Source organism: Triticum aestivum, chromosome 3B (assembly GCF_018294505.1).
Source record: "Triticum aestivum cultivar Chinese Spring chromosome 3B, IWGSC CS RefSeq v2.1, whole genome shotgun sequence".
Taxonomy (NCBI): Eukaryota; Viridiplantae; Streptophyta; class Magnoliopsida; order Poales; family Poaceae; genus Triticum; species Triticum aestivum.
Genome location: NC_057801.1, coordinates 500,906,465 through 500,930,286, shown reverse-complemented (window position 1 = coordinate 500,930,286; position 23,822 = coordinate 500,906,465). Strand labels below are relative to the sequence as shown.

Here is a 23,822-nt window from a genome sequence, read left to right as displayed (position 1 = left end):
CTCAGTTGGGCAAACGACACTCCTAATTATCTCCGGTGTGAGTGATGGAGCAGCCACGTTACACGTTGTGGTCTATCGTCACGCACGCACGCACGCAGTGGCAGTTCCGTGCGCCGTAATGATCCTCGTCGCAGGGAGGGGAGGGTTGGTTTACCTAATGCGCTTAGCCGCGCACCTAAATCTCAAGCGCTTGACACCCCGCACCTGTTCCAGTCAAAGCGGCCTTCTTGAGACGTGGAATCGGTAGGCCGCCACTGCACCAACTGCCCTGAAATCTGCTTCACAGGAGACGCTCTGCGACGTGCCCTGCTTCTCACCCTTCAATGAATCGCATCGCAAGATAAAGAAAAAACAAACCATGGTGCCCTATACATGAGGATGCGCGATCTGCGGCCACGATCCGCCGATATTACAGCGCTAGCTAATTCCGGCGGTAAGGCATGGTCCGTGCCTTGCGAGTACTTCACCAAAATATTTCTTCGAGAACGGGTTCTTTAGCATTTCCTGCCCTACAAATTCGTGACATGATCTTTCTTCGTTCCCTGTTATACAGGCCTGCAAGCTTTTTCTTCTCTCATTTCTACCACCTACTACTATTACGATCGCATACCATATCTTAATTTCTGTGTCGTGGTATACATATATTTTTCCGTAAATAAAGTGACTCTTGACCCTACATGTCAGTTCAAAGTCAAACGAAAATGCATCATCTTGTGAAAGAAAAAGTGACCCTTGGGACCGCCAAAGGAATGCACACGTACGCGCACATATGTTGTTGTTCCAGGCACAAGTCAACGAGGACACCAAAGAGAAGAGAATAATAAGCCCTGGTTTATATTAATTAATTAATTTCTTTTGTTTAATTAGTTGGACACGAATAGAGCCGTTGCCTTTAGTATTTTCCCTCCAATAAGCAACCAACCCTAACTACTCCTACACTCCCATAACGCTTCTGGTGAGAAAAAAAGGGGTCGCACGTACTCCCCTTCTTCCCCGAGACGCCAAACCCATTACCGCACCGTTGCCATGATAAAATCAAATCCAAGCCCTGTCTATTTATCTATCTATATCTACGCACACTGCTGCTCCAATCCATCGTCATCAATCCGTTCAAGCCTCTCGTGATTGAACTCCATCCCATTTTCGCCAAGATCTTCTTCGTGTTTCTCTGCATTGCCAGTGGTCGGTTGCCCGTGCAAGAAGATGCAAGAGGCCTCGTCGTCTTCTCTCCCGGCGCTGAGCAGCGCCTACCAGCCTCTCCCGTCGCTCTACCTCGGCTTCCTGGCGATATGGGCGGCGTCGGGGATCTCCTGGGCCTTCAGCTCTTGGAGGAATCGGCACTTCCAGGTCTGTTGAATCCTGCCGTTCAATTTCAACAACTTTTTTTTTCTGCCAGAACTATATATGAACTTTAGACAGAATTTTCAGTATGTAAACTCTGCTTTGGGCGTCTGATTAAATTGACAGAGACTATTGCATTCGTAATTCCGTTGTGTTGGTTAGTTTTATAATTTTGCTTCGTTTTACGGCAGGCGAATAACCTTCAGTGGATCCTGGCCTTGGTTCCCCTGATCAAAGCTTTGCAAATGGCACTCTCGTTTCTGTTCTGGTGAGCAGTCCGATTCTTTTTGCATCTTTTCTCACTTCACAATGTTCAGTTTGGCAACTTTGATCCCTGAAAAAAAATGTGAACAAGCCCCCTGAAGTTGCTGCAGAAGGTCTGAATTTGGGTGGCGTGTATGCAGGTACTCGTGCGTACACCTCCACACATGCTCGCTGTGGATGTCGTTCGGCGTGTACGTGACGGGGATCCTCTTCCAGACGGCCTCCTTCGTCTCCTTCATGCTCATCTCGCACGGCTACTGCATCATGTACGAGCGCCTCTCCATCCGGGAGAGACGCACGACTGCGGGGCTCGGATGCCTCCTCTACCTTAGCCTCATCGGCTATAAAGCCGCAGTCCCTTATTTCACCGTAAGCCATCTGTCTTCTTCTGCGATTTATTTGTTTGGGGATTCTGTACAATTAGCTATCCAAGAAGCCAGATGATCAGAAACTGTGCTCTGATTTTGGACAGGGTTTTCTTCTGATGAACTACTTCGCGTCATTCTACATCATATTCCGCCGCACGTCGCAATGCCTGCTGGTTCTGCGCGAGCAGCTTAATTTCGTGGAGGAGGAAGACATCCATTCACTGCATGGGACACTCAACACCAAGTACACAATGTTTAAGTAAGCGGTCCTTATTCCTGACGAACACTTGCAGTATTTTTTGTACTCTTAAAATAATAACGCATGTGCTTAGCTCCTTGTTTTCTTCTCTTCAGGAGATTTCAGGGTACAATGCAGGTGGCAGCAGTGGCATTCATCATGGTAACAATCAGCTTTGGCTGCGCATGCACACAGTTTTCTTATGGTACGATCAGAAATTGGTAAGAAGATGCATACTGAACTGTGATGGTGCCATTTGTGACTTCAGGTGTACATGAGGGCTGATGATACGCCGGATAACTACTGGTTCCGCGTGTTGGTACGCGAATGGGTGCAGTTCTGCATCTTCATGTACATTGGGTGAGTATAGATTATCGCCGGACAGGGTCGTTAGAAGCAACCGAAACACCATCTTGAGCTGAAATGTGACATGAATTCCAAATGTCCAGGTGGAACTTCAGGATCCCTGAAGCATCACTCCACCTGCCGGTCATGCCCCTGATGAAGTCAAACTGGGAGATTGCAATGCCACCCATTTACAGCGTGGTATGGTCACCTAACCTCACTTCATTTCTTTAGCATCTTGTGTTCTTATGGTCAGAAACACTCGACTGAAATGCGCCGTGCATACTGTAACGACACAGGAAATGGATGCAGCCGATTTCAGAGGGCTCGTCTCGGACCAATGGCATGTCGGAGTGGTAGGCAACACTGCACAATTAATTCAGTTATTTGTTCATCTTTGTGTTATGATCGCAGAGTTGTTGCATTTGAATCTAACACCCGGTGATACTGCAGAGGACATCTCATGCCGACGCGTGCTACTCTTCACAGCCGTTGCTGGTGCTAGTTCAGAATCCTAGCCCGAAGGTCTCCCGTGCCGCCGTAGCTTCAGGTTTCAGTTGAAGGAGGACAGACCAGGTTCATCTGTGAGGACCGGGAGATGCAGAAGATGACATAGGCCAACTGCCTGATCCGGAAACCGGTGATAGGGCGGTTGGGTTGCAACAGAGAAATATTGGACTCCACGGTGCAGTAGCTTCATGTTAGCACTAGGAAAGAGTCTGCAGTTTTTCTGTAGACTGACAAACAGAGATGCGTTCGCTTCTTCAGCGGTGAATCCACCTTTTTTGCATCCCAAAGTATATCTCGTTCTTCTCCAAGTACAGCAAGATTTTTCACATGTGAAAGACACGATCCAAAATGAACGGCTAGCAATTCCATTTTTCATCCGGTGGTGTGCATTTAGAGCATCTATGGCCGGAGCCCCATTTCCGCACCAAACGTCCGGTGGTCGGGCCCAACCACTGCCGGACAAAAAACTTTCACCACCCAAGACCTGACAAACTCAGTCCAAACGTCCAGGCTGACCGGGCACCTCCCCAATACCCAGCTCATATGTGGGTTGGATATAGGGGCGTCTGGATGCGTCCGATATGTCGGGTCGGACAGGCCGGACCTATTTCAAATCCACTTCAAATTGACTGGTCCATCAAATTGAGCGCACTCCTCCCGTGTCCATGCCGCCACCCACCTGCACCCTTGCTACCCGTTCGCGCTGCCGCCCTCGTCCACCGTCGTAGATGTTGTTGTCGACTACCTTATCCGCCACCGGGGGCATGGATGATGCCTGGGCGGAATCCGTGGGGATCCTGGACTGTGGTTGCCAGTTGCAAGGCGAAGAATGTCGCCAGAAGGGAGCGCCGTAGGAAGCTACGCGAGTGAGAAGGTAGTTGCAGAGAGATCGGTGCGGAGATGGCTGGTGATGAGTGTTGGGGAACGTAATAATTTCAAAAAAAATTCCTACGCACACGCAAGATCATGGTGATGCATAGCAACGAGAGGGGAGAGTGTTGTCCACGTACCCTCGTAGACCGAAAGCGGAAGCGTTAGAACAACGCGGTTGATGTAGTCGTACGTCTTCACGGCTCGACCGATCAAGCACCGAAACTACTGAAGGAAATATGCCCTAGAGGCAATAATAAAGTTATTATTTATTTCCTCATATCATGATAAATGTTTATTATTCATGCTAGAATTGTATTAACCGGAAACATGATACATGTGTGAATATATAGACAAACATAAACGTCACTAGTATGCCTCTACTTGACTAGCTCATTAATCAAAGATGGTTATGTTTCCTAACCATAGACATGTGTTGTCATTTGATTAACGGGATCACATCATTAGGAGAATGATGTGATTGACATGACCCATTCCATTAGCCTAGCACTTGATCGTTTAGTATATTGCTATTGCTTTCTTCATGACTTATACATGTTCCTGTAACTATGAGATTATGCAACTCCCGTTTACCGGAGGAACACTTTGGGTGCTACCAAACGTCACAACGTAACTGGGTGATTATAAAGGAGTACTACAGATGTCTCCGAAGGTACATGTTGGGTTGGCGTATTTCGAGATTAGGTTTTGTCACTCCGATTGTCGGAGAGGTATCTCTGGGCCCTCTCGGTAATGCACATCACTATAAGCCTTGCAAGCAATGTAGCTAATGAGTTAGTTATGGAATGATGCATTACATAACGAGTAAAGAGACTTGCCGGTAACGAGATTGAACTAGGTATCGGATACCGACGATCGAATCTCGGGCAAGTAACATACCGATGACAAAGGGAACAACGCATGTTGTTATGCGGTTTGACCGATAAAGATCTTCGTAGAATATGTAGGAGCCAATATGGGCATCCAGGTTCCGCTATTGGTTATTGACCAAGAATTGTTCTAGGTCATGTCTACATAGTTCTCGAACCCGTAGGGTCCGCACGCTTAACGTTATGATGACAGTTTCATTATGAGTTTATAAGTTTTGATGTACCGAAGTTTGTTCGGAGTCCCGGATGTGATCACGGACATGACGAGGAGTCTCGAAATGGTCGAGACATAAAGATTGATATATTGGAAGCCTATGTTTGGACATCGGAAGTGTTTCGTGTGAAATCGGCATTTTACCGGAGTACCGGGGGGTAACCGGAACCCTCCCGGGGGTTATTGGGCCTTCATGGGCCCTAAGGGAGAAGAGGAGAGGAGGCAAGAGGTGGGCTGCGCCCCCTCCCCTCCCTAGTCCGAATAGGACAAGGAGAGGGGGGCGGCGCCCCCCCCCCCTTTCCTTCCCTTCTTCCTCCTCCTTCCCCTTTCTCCTACTCCAACTAGGAAAGAAGGGAGTCCTACTCCCGGTGGGAGTAGAACTCCCCCTTGGCGCGCCCTCCTTGGCCGGCCGCCCCCTCCCCCTTGGCTTCTTTATATACGGGGGCAGGGGGGCACCCTAGAACACACAAGTTGATCTACGGATCGTTCCTTAGCCGTGTGCGGTGCCCCCCTCCACCATATTCCACCTCGGTCATATCGTCGCGGAGTTTAGGCGAAGCCCTGCGCCGGTAGAGCATCATCATCGTCACCACGCCGTCGTGCTGACGGAACTCATCCCCGACACTTTGCTTGATCGGAGTCCGGGGATCGTCATCGAGCTGAACGTGTGCTGAACTCGGAGGTGCCGTACGTTCGGTACTTGGATCGGTCGGATCGGAAGACGTACGACTACATCAACCGCGTTGTCATGACGCTTCCGCTTATGGTCTACGAGGGTACATAGACAACACTCTTCCCTCTCGTTGCTATGCAATCACCATGATCTTGCGCGTGCGTAGGAATTTTTTTGAAATTACTACGTTCCCCAACAGTGGCATCCGAGCCTGGTTTTATGCATGATGCCATATGCACGAGTAGAACACAAGTGAGTTGTGGGTGATACAAGTCATACTGCTTACCAGCATGTCATACTTTGATTCGGCGGTATTGTGAGATGAAGCGGCCCGGACCGACATTACGCGTACGCTTATGCGAGACTGGTTTCACCTTACGCACTCGTGCTTAAAGGTGGCTGGCGGGTGTCTGTCTCTCTCACTTTAGCTGAATCGAGTGTGGCTACGCCCGGTCCTTGCGAAGGTTAAAACAGCACTAACTTGACGAACTATCGTTGTGGTTTTGATGCGTAGGTAAGAACGGTTCTTGCTAAGCCCGTAGCAGCCACATAAAATTGGCAACAACAAAGTAGAGGACGTCTAACTTGTTTTTGCAGGGCATGTTGTGAGGTGATATGGTCAAGACGTGATGCTATATTTTATTGTATGAGATGATCATGTTTTGTAACCGAAGTTATCGGCAACTGGCAGGAGCCATATGGTTGTCGCTTTATTGTATGAAATGCAAACGACATGTAATTGCTTTACTTTATCACTAAGCGGTAGCGATAGTCGTAGAAGCAATAGATGGCGTAACGACAACGATGCTACGATGGAGATCAAGGTGTCGCGCCGGTGACGATGGTGATCACGACGGTGCTTCGAAGATGGAGATCACAAGCACAAGATGATGTGTAACATCCCAAAATTCTAAATTTTGGAATGTTATAAATAAATAGATAGATTGATTGTTTGGTTGACTGTTGTGTGACCGATTGAGTGAAATTCGAAACTTTTGAAAGTTAAATAAGAGGGAATAAAAGGACTTTCCCAAACTTTCATTTTCTTTTTTGATCTTCATGAATTCAAATTCTTTTCATCACAAAACCCTGGAGAGAAGATGACATGACTTCTTCCATTTATTTAGATGACAAGGGGTGTTGAAAATATTTGAATTTCATTTGGAAAATATTTCCAATCCTGGAACTTTATGCAACTCAGTGATTTTCACGAGCGAAGACAAAATGACTTCTTCAAAACATATGAAATATGAGTTGGGAGTTTCAAACAATTAAACTCAAAGTTCTTTTGAATTTATTTTCAATTTGGAGTTATTTGGGTTTTATTCAAATTATTTTTCTCCAAAAATAAAATATACAGAAATTAGGGTAACATGATTCCCACATCATAAAATTTGAGAGAAATAATTTTGAATTAATTTTGGTATTTTTAAAATGATTTTCGTTGGGTTTTATTAGACCAGTAGCACTCTTTGAACTATCTGAATTTTTGTGTATTTTATTTGTAACTAGAATAATGTTCATCTCGTAGGAAATCTTTTTCTGAAAATTTTGATATATTATATGCCTAGGTTGTATTTTTATTTTATTGGTTTTATTTTTATTTAATGTCTGTAAAATAAAATTCCTCGCCGACTGGGCCGGCCCAGCACCCGAGCCTGGCCATGGCCCAGCAAGCCGCCGCCTTCGTCCCCGACTCCGCCTCCCGCACGCATCGCCGTCGCCGTTTCCCTCCCGGAGTCCGCCTCTCGCGCCGCCTTGCCTTGCCCCCTCCTCCACGCCATCTCGTCCCTTCCCCTCCTTAAAAGCCGCGCCTAGCCCCGCCGCCTCTCTTTCCTCTCGAGTCGCGCCTGCCCCGCAGATCGACCACTGCCGCCGCACTTAGCCGCGCCACCGCCGCCGGATCTCACCGCCACCGCCGCACTTTGCCGCTGTCGCCGCCCCGCGCACTCGCCGGAGCACCCGCGCCTTGCCCCGCCGCCGAGGGCGAAGCCGCCGCCCGTCGGAGCCACATCCGCGCCTCGCCACCGCGCCATCCCGCCGTCGCCACACTCGCCAGAGAGCCACCGGAAAACCACCACTGCCGGTTTATTCCGCCCGAACCGGTAAAAGTCGCCGCCTTTTCTTTCGATTTAAAAAAACCCTAGATCGGTTTTCTACAGAAAACCTAGATCTGATTTTTTGTTTAGTTATGTAGTGAGCGTTCACTAGTTAGGCCTCTGGAGCGAACGGTTTTCGTCTGTTTTGTTTCTGTAGCGAACGTTCGTTTGATAGGATTTTTCTTTTTATTTTAGTTTTCTGTCCAGGGACCTATTTGTAGTAGTTTCTTTTATAGATTAGTCCCTGTACTTCAATCAACCACATCTTTTTACTCGTTGATCCAAATTCAACGAAACCAACGCCTACTTCTTCGTTATGATCCCCTCTATCCAGATAAAAAACTTGAACATGTTTCTGAAAGTTTAAAAATTTGAATTAGAACAGATTTGTATTCAAACTTCGTTTGATCATAACTTGAGTTTCGTAGCTCCATTTGAGTTGATTCTTTTTGCATATCGAAGCTCTTGACCTAAACTTTTCTGATAAGGCCAAATTCACATAATTTTGGTACTGTTAGAAATTGTTTTATGTTGCAATAGTTATTCGCTTGGTTTTGATGTTTTCCGAATCGTACTCTTCGTTCTTTCTGATCTTTTGAGTGATTGCTTATGTGTGGTTACCATTGCTTGATCGCGATAGATTGACCGGAATGTGACGAGTAGAACTATCAAGAGTTTTGACTGCGAATCATCTTCATCAACATTGCAGGCAAGTTCACACTTTGATCATACCTTTTCTACTACCCAGTTTTATGCATTAGATCAATCCTCAAACATTGCATGATTAGGATCTAATTAAATTGTGGGATGGGAAGTAGATGAGGTAGTACCTATTACCTGTTTTACTTATGAAACCTTTGGGAGTTACTTCTACGTTTGCTTATTATGCCATGCTATGCTAGTAGACGTGGATTGGGTGAGTGATTATCCATGACAGATGTGAGATTGTTAATTAATGGTTTATCTAAGGTGGCAACTTAAATACACATCTGGGTGGATTGAGGCACCTGGGGTATCCAGTGATTGCCTATTTTTTTGGAAATCCCGGGGGTACCGTGTGATTTTCCTATGGACCGCCACCCAGGCTCAAAGGGATCATAAGATAATTCATGCTAGTAACTTCCGTGTGCAGCCACAAGCCATTATGGGCTCTGGCATAGTTGATTAAGTCGTGCGAACTCTTATAGTGGTGGACTAGCAGATGTAGGGGATGTAGGTGTACGGGTCTACCCATCGTAAGGTGCTAGCGCTTCTGAAAGACTATGTCTCGGTCATCCGTTTCTCAAACACCATGTAGTGTGAGGAACCAAACGGAGGCGATCGAGTCTTGTGGGGAAAAGTGCGCAAACCTTTGCAGAGTGTACAAACTAATCATGATTAGCCGTGTCCCCGGTTATGGACAACTTGAGTATCTAGTACTTGATTATCTTGTTGATCTCATCATGTTACTCTAATAAATATTGTTGGGTTGTAATGAGTACTTTTAATTGGGATTGAGAATGCTATCAACCATACTCAATGTTTAGCAACCACCATGATAGTTAAATAAAAGTTATTCCTTTGCAGTAGGGAAAAATTGGCTTTTCGCAAAAACATTATAACCATAGAGCTTTTCCACCAGCCAAATATGCATGTAGTGATAGCCTTTATTCATCATTGCTCTATGGTGTGAATTTGCCAGTACATTCAATGTACTGACCCTCTGTGGCTGCAACGTCTCATGTTGCAGGATCTTACGATGAGTAAGTGATACGTTAGGGTTACGATTTCCTATACTCAACTTTGCCGTTGGTGTTGATGGGAATCCACAACCTTGTTACTTCCGCTATTTTGGATTGAGGTAATAGTATTTACGTTACTTTATACATGTGATTTACATCTGTTATAAATCCTCGAGTACTGTGTGTATCAGCATACCGATCCAGGGATGGCACGTAAGCACAGAGACTTGACCGTCTGAGGTCGGGTCGCTACAAGATGGTATCAGAGCACATGTTGACTGTAGGACGTGACCCTAGAAAATGGCAAACCCATAGGAAAGATTTTCTCTACTACTTTCTTTTCAAAAGGATGTTTTGCCTCTCTTCTCCTCCGAGCTTATTCAAATATTCCCTTTAGTGAGACTATACCCCCTTTCCCCTTCTGACCCCATGGAGATTCGACTGATGAGACCACTCCAAGGAGTACAAGATATCGGACAACTAAGACCACTACGAAATGAAGGAGATTTTACCGTGCATTTGAATAATGGAAACTACAACGGTTGAAGACTCCGAAGACTAGGAGAATTTGAGGGATATGAAGAATTTCTAGATTTGGTATGACCAAGGAAGGCTACACTTATGAAACTTGACACACTATGAAGCTGTCAATACCAGGGATCAATGTGTATCGGAGAAAGACCGGAACATGGAGCAATATAACTCAAATGTTTTGTCAAGAAAGCCCCAAGGCAGGAGATAACAATTATGGAAGGATAGCTCATGGCAGTAACATGGGCATAAACACGGTTATCCATGATGTTATTGCCCGCTTATACTATTATCACTGGGCTGAGTTAAGCATGCAGATGCATGGAAGGATTGGATGGTAGAAGACTGATGGAGCACCCATCAGCAAAGGATGCAGTTTTAACCTTAGCTGGTGTATCACCGGGAATCTGTAGTATTACATCAAGAAGTTTAAGATGGACATGCAGGAAGCTATATTTTTCAAGGAGGAAATTCGTGAAGAACTCAGGAATCAGAAGCTGAAGTAGCCAAGTTGGAGGAGCAAAACCTCGAGATACCGGAGATTAGTCAGGAGCTCAAGGATAGAAGGACATGATTCATGTCAAGGAGGTTGAAACCCAGAAGTTTGGAATGCAACCCCAGAAATATTAAAGGACGTCATGAGAGACTTCACATCAACAGAGATGATTTGGCAAAAGAACTTGAGAAGGACAAGCATGATCAGCAGGAGCCATCGGAGACATGACCAAGACTTGAAGAGTTTGATGACTTTGGAGATTTATTGACCATTAGAAGACCCAACCCCTGTTATGTACTTAAGTTAGATGCGACGATTGTGAGCTGTCATTTGTTTGTTGTTTTTCCGACAGCCACAATAAAATCTGTCTTTTCAAAACTATTGTTTGTACTGTGTGCATCCCTCTCGATCTCCCTTATCCCACCCCAAACCCATGGACCCAATAGAGGATGAATGGAGATGAGCTCATATTTTCTGGATCGATGAGTCCATTGGAGACAGACCGATGGATTCAGAACATGGAGGATCATATGGAGAATAACTCTATAGCCAGAAAGGATATGACCCAGTATGCTCTTCAATTCTTTAGAGGTGCTGCTACGTGGTGGAGGATGTACCAAACCATCAATGGATGGCAAGGAGTAACCACTTGGAAGGAATTTAAGTTGACCTTGCTAAAGTCTTAGTTTGTGTCACAGAAATTGAAGCCTTATGGAAAGGATATGAAGAAACTCTGTGCATGCAAGCTTTGTGGAGAAATAGGACACAATCATAAAGAAAACAAGGACGAATACCCTCATAAGTGGAGGATTACCAAAGGAAGTTAGACAAGGATCTCAGGGAACTCCGGTTGGAGATTGTTCCCAAAGGTTTTGTTGCATCAATGGAAGTTCAGTCTACATTGTTGGGAAAGATTCGTGAAGCTCAGAAGTATGACAAAGAGATTGCTGAGATAAAAGAGAGGATGAGCAAAGGAAAGGCCAAAGGTTTTCGTAAGGATGAGCACGACACCTTATGGTTCGAGGACCGTGTATATGTGCTCAATAATGCAAAGATCAGGAAGTAAATACTTCAAGAGGCTCATGACTCACCATACTCGATTCGTCCTGGAAACATCAAGATGTATTTGGATTTTGAAGGAGTGTTTCTGGTGGACTGGTATGAAGAAGGATATTGTGGAGTATGCAGTCATAGGTGATGTATGCCAGAGAGAGTAAAAGTAGAGCATCAGAAGCCAGCAGGATTACTACAGCCTATGTCGATACCCGAATGGAAGTGGGATAAGCTTGGCATGGATTTCATTACCGGATTTCCCAGAACCCGAACGGGATATGATTCTATCTGGGTAGTAGTTGATTCGCTTGACCAAAGTGGCTCACTTTATCCCAGTGAAAATCACCTATACAAGTGCGAAGTTGGCCAAGATATATTTGACCAGGATGTATGTCTGCATGGAGTTCCGAGGACCAACAATAGAGGAACATGGTTTACCTCAAGGTTTTGGAATCAGCTACACCACACTTTGGGGTACTAGGCTAGAGTTCAGTACAGCCTTTCATCCGTAGACAGATGGATAAATCGAGAGAGTCAATCAAATTCTGGAGGACATGATTGAGAGCGTGTGTGCTAAATTATGGATCTAGCAGGGATGATAATCTACCTTACGATGAGTTCTCATACAACAACAGTTACCAAACCAGTTTGAAGATGGCCCCTTTTAAAGCTTGGTATGGGAGAAGGAGCCAGACACCGTTGATGTGGGATGAAGTTGGAGACCGTCAGTTGTTTGGATCAAATGTGATCAAGGAGTCAGAAGAGGATGTTAAGTGGATTCGAGATAGACTGAAGGTAGCTCAGTCCAGACAGAAGAGTTATGCAGACTCAAAAATGCAAGGAAGTAGTCTATGAAATTGGAGACAGGGCATGTCTTCGTGTGTCCCCTCTGCGAGGAGTTAAATGATTTGGAGTTGAGGGAAAGTTAGCCCCGAGATTTGTAGGACCATACCGAGTTTTGGAAGCGTATGGGAGGAGTGGCCAACAAATTGGAGTCACCCGAAGCACTGTCAGGAGTTCATGATGTGTTTCACGTTTCCCAGTTGAAGAAGTGCCATGCAGGGATGGCCAAGATTCCCCTGTAAGGATGCTTGACCCTGGAAAGTATAATGATGTTCCACGAAGTGGAGTATGGACTTCATAAGTATAAGTTTTATCTCGGTATGTTGGATATCCCACGAGGATGAAGAGATAAATTTCTATTGGATATAAAGGAGGTATGATGTTGGAAATATGGATCAATTGAAATTCCATGATGAGTCCGAGTAATCATGTCTTAGTTTGGTGGCAATTGAAGGAAGGAAGACAGTACAATTGGATGGATTTAAGAATACTAGGAAGTTGTTATTTGGAATAATGATCAGTTGCCCCGAGGATGAGTTCAAGGTTTACAAGTGATGAGATGGGCCATAACCCACAGGCCCCAGGACTTGCCAAGAAGCAAGCACACTATTGCTGAAGGAAAACCCTGGAAGAGGATATGCCTTTATCAACCGATGATTCTATAGGAGTTTACGCAAAACCTGAGAGTTGTTAAGGAACGATAGATTTTGTTTGGCTTGCAGAATCAATGGATTTATCCGAACTTGGTTCGTCGACAAGAGAAAATTCTGCAATGCTTGTGAGGATGACCGAGTGTTATCATGTGAGATTCGCTAAACCATATACAAGATAATGATTTGGGTGCGGGATGGATTGATCACCATACCGACTTACTCTTATTATTCGCCTTGTTATATGGGATGGTAAATCTGAGTGACCTACCTATAGTAGAGAGACGACGATCAAAACCTTGTTTGAACCTTAGAATGGTATAAGTATTTTCCCTTGTACACGGCAGCTGTTGCCAATCGTAGGATATATGGCGAGGTTCAACCCAGACCCATTTCCTGCAGGAGAAACCATAAATCGTTGACCACCATGAGATATCGATAGTTGTTTAGTATTGGCGCCAGACCCGTCAGCTAAGAAGACCCAGTCTCGGAATAACCTTACCAAGATGAAAGGACCAAAGAATTGAGGAAAAAGGTTATGCCGCTACCGGAAGAGCCAGGGAAGGAATTATCCTGAAGATCTGAAGAGATCGACACTGCCAATAATAAGGATGGAGTATATGAGTTTTGAAGGAACCGTAACCATGCTTCTAAGGGTGGTAGCACCCGAGACCCTGGAGACGATCGATGGATTCTGAAGACCCCTACCCTAACCTATTTCTTGCTAGCCTCTCCGAATCTCGAGAACGAGATTCATTTTAAGGGTGGTAGGTTTGTAACATCCCAAAATTCTAAATTTTGGAATGTTATAAATAAATAGATAGATTGATTGTTTGGTTGACTGTTGTGTGATTGATTGAGTGAAATTCGAAACTTTTGAAAGTTAAATGAGAGGGAATAAAAGGACTTTCCCAAACTTTCATTTTCTTTTCTGATCTTCATGAATTCAAATTCTTTTCATCACAAAACCCTGCAGAGAAGATGACATGACTTCTTCCATTTATTTAGATGACAAGGGGTGTTGAAAATATTTGAATTTCATTTGGAAAATATTTCCAATCCTGGAACTTTATGCAACTCAATGATTTTCACGAGCGAAGATAAAATGACTTCTTCAAAACATATGAAATATGAGTTGGGAGTTTCAAACAATTAAACTCAAAGTTCTTTTGAATTTATTTTCAATTTGGAGTTATTTGGGTTTTATTCAAATTATTTTTCTCCAAAAATAAAATATACAGAAATTAGGGTAACATGATTCCCTACATCATAAAATTTGAGAGAAATAATTTTGAATTAATTTTGATATTTTTAAAATGATTTTCGTTGGGTTTTATTAGACCAGTAGCACTCTTTGAACTATCTGAATTTTTGTGTATTTTATTTGTAACTAGAATAATGTTCATCTCGTAGGAAATCTTTTTTTGAAAATTTTGATATATTATATGCCTAGGTTGTATTTTTATTTTATTGGTTTTATTTTTATTTAATGTCTGTAAAATAAAATTCCTCGCCGACTGGGCCGGCCCAGCACCCGAGCCTGGCCATGGCCCAGCAAGCCGCCGCCTTCGTCCCCGACTCCGCCTCCCGCACGCATCGCCGTCGCCGTTTCCCTCCCGGAGTCCGCCTCTCGCGCCGCCTTGCCTTGCCCCCTCCTCCACACCATCTCGCCCCTCCCCCTCCTTAAAAGCCGCGCCTAGCCCCGCCGCCTCTCTTTCCTCCCGAGCCGCGCCTGCCCCGCATCCCGCCGCCGCCGCTGCAGATCGACCGTCGCCGCCGCACTTAGCCACGCCGCCACCGCCGCACTTTGCCGCCGTCGCCGCCCCGCGCACTCGTCGGAGCACCCGCGCCTTGCCCCGCCGTCGAGGGCGAAGCCGCTGCCCGTCGGAGCCGCATCCGCGCCTCGCCACCGCGCCATCCCGCCGTCGCCGCACTCGCCGGAGAGCCACCGGAAAACCACCGCTGCCGGTTTATTTCGCCCGAACCGGTAAAAGCCGCCGCCTTTTCTTTCGGTTTAAAAAAAAACCTAGATCAGTTTTCTACAGAAAACCTAGATCTGATTTTTTGTTTAGTTATGTAGTGAGTGTTCACTAGTTAGGCCTCTGGAGCAAACGATTTTCGTCTGTTTTGTTTCTGTAGCGAACGTTCGTTCGATAGGATTTTTCTTTTTATTTTAGTTTTCTGTCTAGGGACCTATTTGTAGTAGTTTCTTTTACAGATTAGTCCCTGTAATTCAATCAACCACATCTTTTTACTCGTTGATCCAAATTCAATGAAACCAACGCCTACTTCTTCGTTATGATCCCCTCTATCCAGATAAACAACTTGAACATGTTTCTGAAAGTTTTAAAATTTGAATTAGAACAGATTTGTATTCAAACTTCATTTGATCATAACTTGAGTTTCGTAGCTCCGTTTGAGTTGATTCTTTTTGCATATCGAAGCTCTTGACCTAAACTTTTCTGATAAGGCCAAATTCACATAATTTTGGTACTGTTAGAAATTGTTTTATGTTGCAAGAGTTATTCGCTTGGTTTTGATGTTTTCCGAATCGTACTCTTCGTTCTTTCTGATCTTTTGAGTGATTGCTTATGTGTGGTTACCATTTCTTGATCGTGATAGATTGACCGGAATGTGATGAGTAGAACTATCAAGAGTTTTGACTGTGAATCATCTTCATCAACATTGCAGGCAACTTCACACTTTGATCATACCTTTTCTACTACCCAGTTTTATGCATTAGATCAATCCTCAAACATTGCATGATTAGGATCTAATTAAATTGTGGGATGGGAGTAGATGAGGTAGTACCTATAACCTGTTTTACTTATGAAACCTTTGGGAGTTACTTCTATGTTTGCTTATTATGCCATGCTATGCTAGTAGACGTGGATTGGGTGAGTGATTATCCATGACAGATGTGAGATTGTTAATTAATGGTTTATCTAAGGTGGCAACTTAAATACACATCTGGGTGGATTGAGGCACCTGGGGTATCCAGTGATTGCCTATTTTTTTGGAAATCCCGGGGGTACCGTGTGATTTTCCTATGGACCGCCACCCAGGCTCAAAGGGATCATAAGATAATTCATGCTAGTAACTTCCGTGTGCAGCCACAAGCCATTATGGGCTCTGGCATATTTGACTAAGTCGTGCAAACTCTTATAGTGGTGGACTAGCAGATGTAGGGGATGTAGGTGTACGGGTCTACCCATCGTAAGGTGCTAGCGCTTCTGAAAGACTATGTCTCGGTCATCCGTTTCTCAAACACCATGTAGTGCGAGGAACCAAACGGAGGCAATCGAGTCTTGTGGGGAAAAGTGCGCAAACCTCTGCAGAGTGTACAAACTAATCATGATTAGCCGTGTCCCCGGTTATGGACAACTTGAGTATCTAGTACTTGATTATCTTGTTGATCTCATCATGTTACTCTAATAAATATTGTTGGGTTGTAATGAGTACTTTTAATTGGGATTGAGAATGCTGTCAACCATACTCAATGTTTAACAACCACCATGATAGTTAAATAAAAGTTATTCCTTTGCAGTAGGGAAAAATTGGCTTTTCGCAAAAACATTATAACCATAGAGCTTTTCCACCAGCCAAATATGCATGTAGTGATAGCCTTTATTCATCATTGATCTATGGTGTGAATTTGCCAGTACATTCAATGTACTGACCCTATGTGGCTGCAACGTCTCATGTTGTAGGATCTTACGACGAGTAAGTGATACATTAGGGTTACGATTTCCTATACTCAACTTTGCCGTTGGTGTTGATGGGAATCCACAACCTTGTTACTTCCACTATTTTGGATTGAGGTAATAGTATTTACGTTACTTTATACATGTGATTTACCTCTGTTATAAATCCTTGAGTACTGTGTGTGTCAGCATACCGATCCAGGGATGGCACGTAAGCACAGAGACTTGACCGTCTGAGGTCGGGTCGCTACATGATGATGGCCATATCATATCACTTATATTGATTGCATGTGATGTTTATCCTTTATGCATCTTATCTTGCTTTGTTTGACGGTAGCATTTTAAGATGATCTCTCACTAAATTATCAAGAAGTGTTCTCCCTGAGTATGCACCGTTGCGAAAGTTCTTCGTGCTGAGACACCACGTGATGATCGGGTGTGATAGGCTCTACGTTCAAATACAACGGGTGCAAAACAGTTGCACACGCGGAATACTCAGGTTAAACTTGACGAGCCTAGCATATAACAGATATGGCCTCGGAACACGGAGACCGAAAGGTCGAGCGTGAATCATATAGTAGATATGATCAACATATTGATGTTCACCGTTGAAACTACTCCATCTCACGTGACGATCGGACATGGTGTAGTTGATAGGGATCACGTAATCACTTAGAGGATTAGAGGGATGTCTATCTAAGTGGGAGTTCTTAAGTAATATGATTAATTGAACTTAAATTTATCATGAACTTAGTACCTGATAGTATTTTGCTTGTCTATGTTTGTTGTAGATAGATGGCTCGTGCTGTTGTTCCGTTGAATTTTAATGCGTTCCTTGAGAAAGCAAAGTTGAAAGATGATGGCAGCAATTACACGGACTGGGTCCGTAACCTAAGGATTATCCTCATTGCTGCACAGAAGAATTACGTCCTGGAAGCACCGCTGGGTGCCAGGCTTGCTGCTGATGCAACTGACGATGTTAAGAACGTCTGGCAGAGCAAAGCTGATGACTACTCGATAGTTCAGTGTGCCATGCTTTACGGCTTAGAACCGGGTCTTCAACGACGTTTTGAACGTCATGGAGCATATGAGATGTTCCAGGAGTTGAAGTTAATATTTCAAGCAAATGCCCAGATTGAGAGATATGAAGTCTCCAATAAGTTCTATAGCTGCAAGATGGAGGAGAATAGTTCTGTCAGTGAACACATACTCAAAATGTCTGGGTATAATAATCACTTGATTCAACTGGGAGTTAATCTTCCTGATGATAGTGTCATTGACAGAATTCTTCAATCACTGCCACCAAGCTACAAGAGCTTCGTGATGAACTATAATATGCAAGGGATGGACAAGACTATTCCCGAGCTCTTCGCAATGCTAAAAGCCGCGGAGGTAGAAATCAAGAAGGAGCATCAAGTGTTGATGGCTAACAAGACCACCAATTTCAAGAAAAAGGGAAAGGGAAGAAGAAGGGGAACTTCAAGAAGAAGAACAAACAAGTTGCTGCTCAAGAGAAGAAACCCAAGTCTGGACCCAAGCCTGAAACTGAGTGCTTCTACTGCAAGCAGACTGGACACTGGAAGCGGAACTGCCCCAAGTATTTGGCGGATAAGAAGGATGGCAAAGTGAACAAAGGTATATGTGATATACATGTTATTGATGTGTACCTTACTAATGCTCGCAGTAGCACCTGGGTATTTGATACTGGTTCTGTTGCTAATATTTGCAACTCGAAACAGGGACTACGGATTAAGTGAAGATTGGCTAAGGACGAGGTGACGATGCGCATGGGAAATGGTTCCAAAGTCGATGTGATCGCGGTCGGCACGCTACCTCTACATCTACCATCGGGATTAGCTTTAGACCTAAATAATTGTTATTTGCTGCCAGCGTTGAGCATGAACATTATATCTGGATCTTGTTTGATGCGAGACGGTTATTCATTTAAGTCAGAGAATAATGGTTGTTCTATTTATATGAGTAATATCTTTTATGGTCATGCACCCTTGAAGAGTGGTCTATTTTTATTGAATCTCGATAGTAGTGATACACATATTCATAGTGTTGAAACCAAAGGATGCAGAGTTGATAATGATAGTGCAACTTATTTGTGGCACTGTCGTTTAGGTCATATCGGTGTAAAGCGCATGAAGAAACTCCATACTGATGGGCTTTTGGAATCACTTGATTATGAATCACTTGGTACTTGCGAACCGTGCCTCATGGGCAAGATGACTAAAACGCCGTTCTCCGGAACTATGCAACTGATTTGTTGGAAATCATACATACTGATGTTGTGGTCCAATGAATGTTGAGGCTCGCGGCGGGTATTGTTATTTTCTCACCTTCACAGATGATTTGAGCAGATATGGGTATATCTACTTAATGAAAGACAAGTCTGAAACATTTGAAAAGTTTAAAGAATTTCAGAGTGAAGTGGAAAATCATCGTAACAAGAAAATAAAATTTCTATGATCTGATCGTGGAGGAGAATATTTGAATTACGAGTTTGGTCTACACTTGAAACAATGCGGAATAGTTTCGCAACTCACGCCACCCGAAACACCACAACGAAATGGTGTGTCCGAACGTCGTAATCGTACTTTACTAGATATAGTGCGATCTATGATGTCTCTTACTGATTTACCGCTATCGTTTTGGGGTTATGCTTTAGAGACGGCCGCATTCACATTAAATAGGGCACCATCAAAATCCGTTGAGACGACGCCTCATGAACTGTGGTTTGGCAAGAAACCAAAGTTGTCGTTTCTTAAAGTTTGGGGCTGCGATGCTTATGTGAAGAAACTTCAACCAGATAAGCTCGAACCCAAATCGGAGAAATGTGTCTTCATAGGATACCCAAAAGAAACTGTTGGGTACACCTTCTATCACAGATCTGAGGGCAAGATTTTCGTTGCTAAATTCGGATCCTTTCTAGAGAAGGAGTTTCTCTCGAAAGAAGTGAGTGGGAGGAAAGTAGAACTTGATGAGGTAATTGTACCTGCTCCCTTATTGGAAAGTAGTTCATCACAAGAACCGGTTCCTGTGACAACTACACCAATTAGTGAGGACGATAATGATATTGATCATGAAACTTCAGATCAAGTTTCTACTGAACCTCGTAGGTCTACCAGAGTAAGATCCGCACCAGAGTGGTGCGGTAATCCTATTCTGGAAGTCATGTTACTTGACCATGATGAACCTACGAACTATGAGGAAGCGAAGATGAGCCCAGATTCCGCAAAATGGCTAGAGGCCATGAAATCTGAGATGGGATCCATGTATGAGAACAAAGTATGGACTTTGGTTGACTTGCCCGATGATCGGCAAGCCATTGAGAATAAATGGATCTTTAAGAAGAAGACTGACGCTGATGGTAATGTAACTGTCTATAAAGCTCGACTTGTTGCGAAAGGTTTTCGACAAGTTCAAGGGGTTGACTACGATGAGACTTTCTCGCCTATAGCGATGCTTAAGTCTATCCGAATCATGTTAGCAATTGCCGCATTTTATGATTATGAAATTTGGCAAATGGATGTCAAAACTGCATTCTTGAATGGATTTCTGGAAGAAGAGTTGTATATGATGCAACCAAAAGGTTTTGTTGATCCAAAAGGTGCTAACAAAGTGTGCAAGCTCTAGCGATCCATTTATGGACTGGTGCAAGCATCTCGGAGTTGGAATAAACGCTTTGATAGTGTGATCAAAGCATATGGTTTTATACAGACTTTTGGAGAAGCCTGTATTTACAAGAAAGTGAGTGGGAGCTCTGTAGCATTTCTGATATTATATGTAGATGACATATTATTAATTGGAAATGATATAGAATTTCTGGATAGCATAAAGGGATACTTGAATAAAAGTTTTTCTATGAAAGACCTCGGTGAAGCTGCTTATATATTGGGCATCAAGATTTATAGAGATAGATCAAGACACTTAATTGGACTTTCACAAAGCACATACCTTGATAAAATTTTGAAAAAGTTCAAAATGGATCAGGCAAAGAAAGGGTTCTTGCCCGTGCTACAAGGTGTGAAATTGAGTCAGACTCAATGCCCGACCACAGCAGAAGATAGAGAGAAAATGAAAGATGTTCCCTGTGCTTCAGCCATAGGCTCTATCATGTATGGAATGCTATGTACCAGACCTAACGTGTGCTTAGCAATAAGCTTGGCAGGAAGGTACCAAAGTAATATAGGAGTGGATCACTGGACAGCGGTCAAGAACATCCTGAAATACCTGAAAAGGACTAAGGATATGTTTCTCGTATATGGAGGTGACAAAGAGCTAATCGTAAATGGTTATGTCGATGCAAGCTTTGACACTGATCCGGACGATTCTAAATCGCAAACCGGATACGTGTTTTTATTAAATGGTGGAGCTGTAAGTTGGTGCAGTTCTAAACAAAGCGTCGTGGCGGGATCTACATGTGAAGCGGAGTACATAGCTGCTTCGGAAGCAGCAAATGAAGGAGTCTGGATGAAGGAGTTCATTTCCGATCTAGGTGTCATACCTAGTGCATCGGGACCAATGAAGATCTTCTGTGACAATACTGGTGCAATTGCCTTGGCAAAGGAATCCAGATTTCACAAGAGGACCAAGCACATCAAGAGACGCTTCAATTCCATCCGGGACCAAGTCCAAGTGGGAGACATAGAGATTTGCAAGATACATACGGATCTGAATGTTGCAGACCCATTGACTAAGCCTCTCTCACGAGCAAAACATGATCAACACCAAGACTCCATGGGTGTTAGAATCATTACTGTGTAATCTAGATTATTGACTCTAGTGCAAGTGGGAGACTGAAGGAAATATGCCCTAGAGGCAATAATAAAGTTATTATTTATTTCCTCATATCATGATAAATGTTTATTATTCATGCTAGAATTGTATTAATCGGAAACATGATACATGTGTGAATACATAGACAAACATAAACGTCACTAGTATGCCTCTACTTGACTAGCTCATTAATCAAAGATGGTTATGTTTCCTAACCATAGACATGTGTTGTCATTTGATTAACGGGATCACATCATTAGGAGAATGATGTGATTGACATGATCCATTCCGTTAGCCTAGAACTTGATCGTTTAGTATATTGCTATTGCTTTCTTCATGACTTATACATGTTCCTGTAACTATGAGATTATGCAACTCCCGTTTACCGGAGGAACACTTTGGGTGCTACCAAACATCACAACGTAACTGGGTGATTATAAAGGAGTACTACAGGTGTCTCCGAAGGTACATGTTGGGTTGGCGTATTTCGAGATTAGGTTTTGTCACTTCGATTGTCGGAGAGGTATCTCTGGGCCCTCTCGGTAATGCACATCACTATAAGCCTTGCAAGCAATGTAGCTAATGAGTTAGTTACAGAATGATGCATTACATAACGAGTAAAGAGACTTGCCAGTAACAAGATTGAACTAGGTATTGGATACCGACGATCGAATCTCGGGCAAGTAACATACCGATGACAAAGGGAACAACGTATGTTGTTATGCGGTTTGACCGATAAAGATCTTCGTAGAATATGTAGGAGCCAATATGGGCATCCAGGTTCCGCTATTGGTTATTGACCGGGAATTGTTCTAGGTCATGTCTACATAGTTCTCGAACCCATAGGGTCCGCACGCTTAACGTTACGATGACAGTTTCATTATGAGTTTATAAGTTTTGATGTACCGAAGTTTGATCGGAGTCCCGGATGTGATCATGGACATGATGAGGAGTCTCGAAATGATCGAGACATAAAGATTGATATATTGGAAGCCTATGTTTGGACATCGGAAGTGTTCCGGGTGAAATCGGCATTTTACCGGAGTACCGGGGGGTTACCGGAACCCTCCCGGGGGTTATTGGGGGCCCTAAGGGAGAAGAGGAGAGGAGGCAAGAGGTGGGCTGCGCCCCCTCCCCTCCCTAGTCCGAATAGGACAAGAAGAGGGGGGCGGCGCCCCCCCTTTCCTTCCCCTCTTCCTCCTCCTTCCCCCTTCTCCTACTCCAACTAGGAAAGAAGGGAGTCCTACTCCCGGTGGGAGTAGGACTCCCCCTTGGCGTGCCCTCCTTGGCCGGCCGCCCCCTCCCCCTTGGCTCCTTTATATACGGGGGCAGGGGGCACCATAGAACAGACAAGTTTATCTACGGATCGTTCCTTAGCCGTGTGCGGTGCCCCCCTCCACCATATTCCACCTCGGTCATATCGTCGCGGAGTTTAGGCGAAGCCCTGCATCGGTAGAGCATCATCATCGTCTCCATGCCGTCGTGCTGACGGAACTCATCCCCGACACTTTGCTGGATCGGAGTCCGGGGATCGTCATCGAGCTGAACGTGTGCTGAACTCGGAGGTGCCGTACGTTCGGTACTTGGATCGGTCGGATCATGAAGACGTACGACTACATCAACCGCCTTGTCATAACGCTTCCGCTTATGGTCTACGAGGGTACATAGACAACACTCTTCCCTCTCGTTGCTATGCCATCACCATGATCTTGCGTGTGTGTAGGAATTTTTTTGAAATTACTACGTTCCCCAACAACTACGGCACCTCCGAGTTCTAGCACACGTTCAGGTCGATGACGATCCCCGGACTCCGATCCAGCAGGGTGTCGGGGAAGAGTTCTGTCAGCACGACGGTGTGGTGACGATCTTGATGTTCTACCATCGCAGGGCTTCGCCTAAGCACCGCTACAATATTATCGAGGACTATAGTGGAGGGGGTACCGCACACGGCTAAGAGATCTTGGAGATCAATTGTTGTTGTGTCTAGAGGTGCCCCCCTGCCCCCATATATAAAGGAGCAAGGGGGGAGGGGGCGGCCGGCCTAGAAGGGGGGCGCCTGGAGGAGTCCTACTCCCACCGGGAGTAGGACTCCCTCCTTTCCTTGTCCAACTAGGAGAGGGGAAGGAAGGGAAGGAGAAGGAGAAGGAAGGAGAGGGAGGAAAAGGAGGGAAGGGGGGCCGCCCCCCTAGTCCAATTCGGTTTGGGCTAGGGGGGCCGCGCGCCATGC

General features: G+C 44.5%; 1 protein-coding gene across 1 annotated transcript; it reads left to right on the top strand.

Annotated features, from left to right (window-relative positions):
* Positions 1-961: 961 nt before the first annotated feature.
* LOC123065597 (uncharacterized) lies at positions 962-3,441 on the top strand. Its single transcript, XM_044488846.1, has 9 exons — positions 962-1,347; positions 1,533-1,609; positions 1,746-1,974; positions 2,078-2,232; positions 2,328-2,373; positions 2,480-2,571; positions 2,661-2,757; positions 2,856-2,912; positions 3,010-3,441. Exons 1-9 carry the CDS (start codon positions 1,204-1,206, stop codon positions 3,115-3,117), a joined length of 1,005 nt encoding a protein of 334 aa, XP_044344781.1. The 5' UTR covers positions 962-1,203; the 3' UTR covers positions 3,118-3,441.
* Positions 3,442-23,822: the final 20,381 nt, after the last annotated feature.

What these genes read in the sequence shown, in the direction of transcription:
- LOC123065597 (XM_044488846.1), top strand. Translation starts at nt 1,204, where the DNA reads ATGCAAGAGGCCTCGTCGTCTTCTCTCCCGGCGCTGAGCAGCGCCTAC. An exon ending in GCACTCTCGTTTCTGTTCTG is followed by an intron (nt 1,610 to 1,745) that starts GTGAGCAGTCCG and finishes GCGTGTATGCAG; the next exon opens with GTACTCGTGCGTACACCTCC. An exon ending in ACCAATGGCATGTCGGAGTG is followed by an intron (nt 2,913 to 3,009) that starts GTAGGCAACACT and finishes GTGATACTGCAG; the next exon opens with AGGACATCTCATGCCGACGC.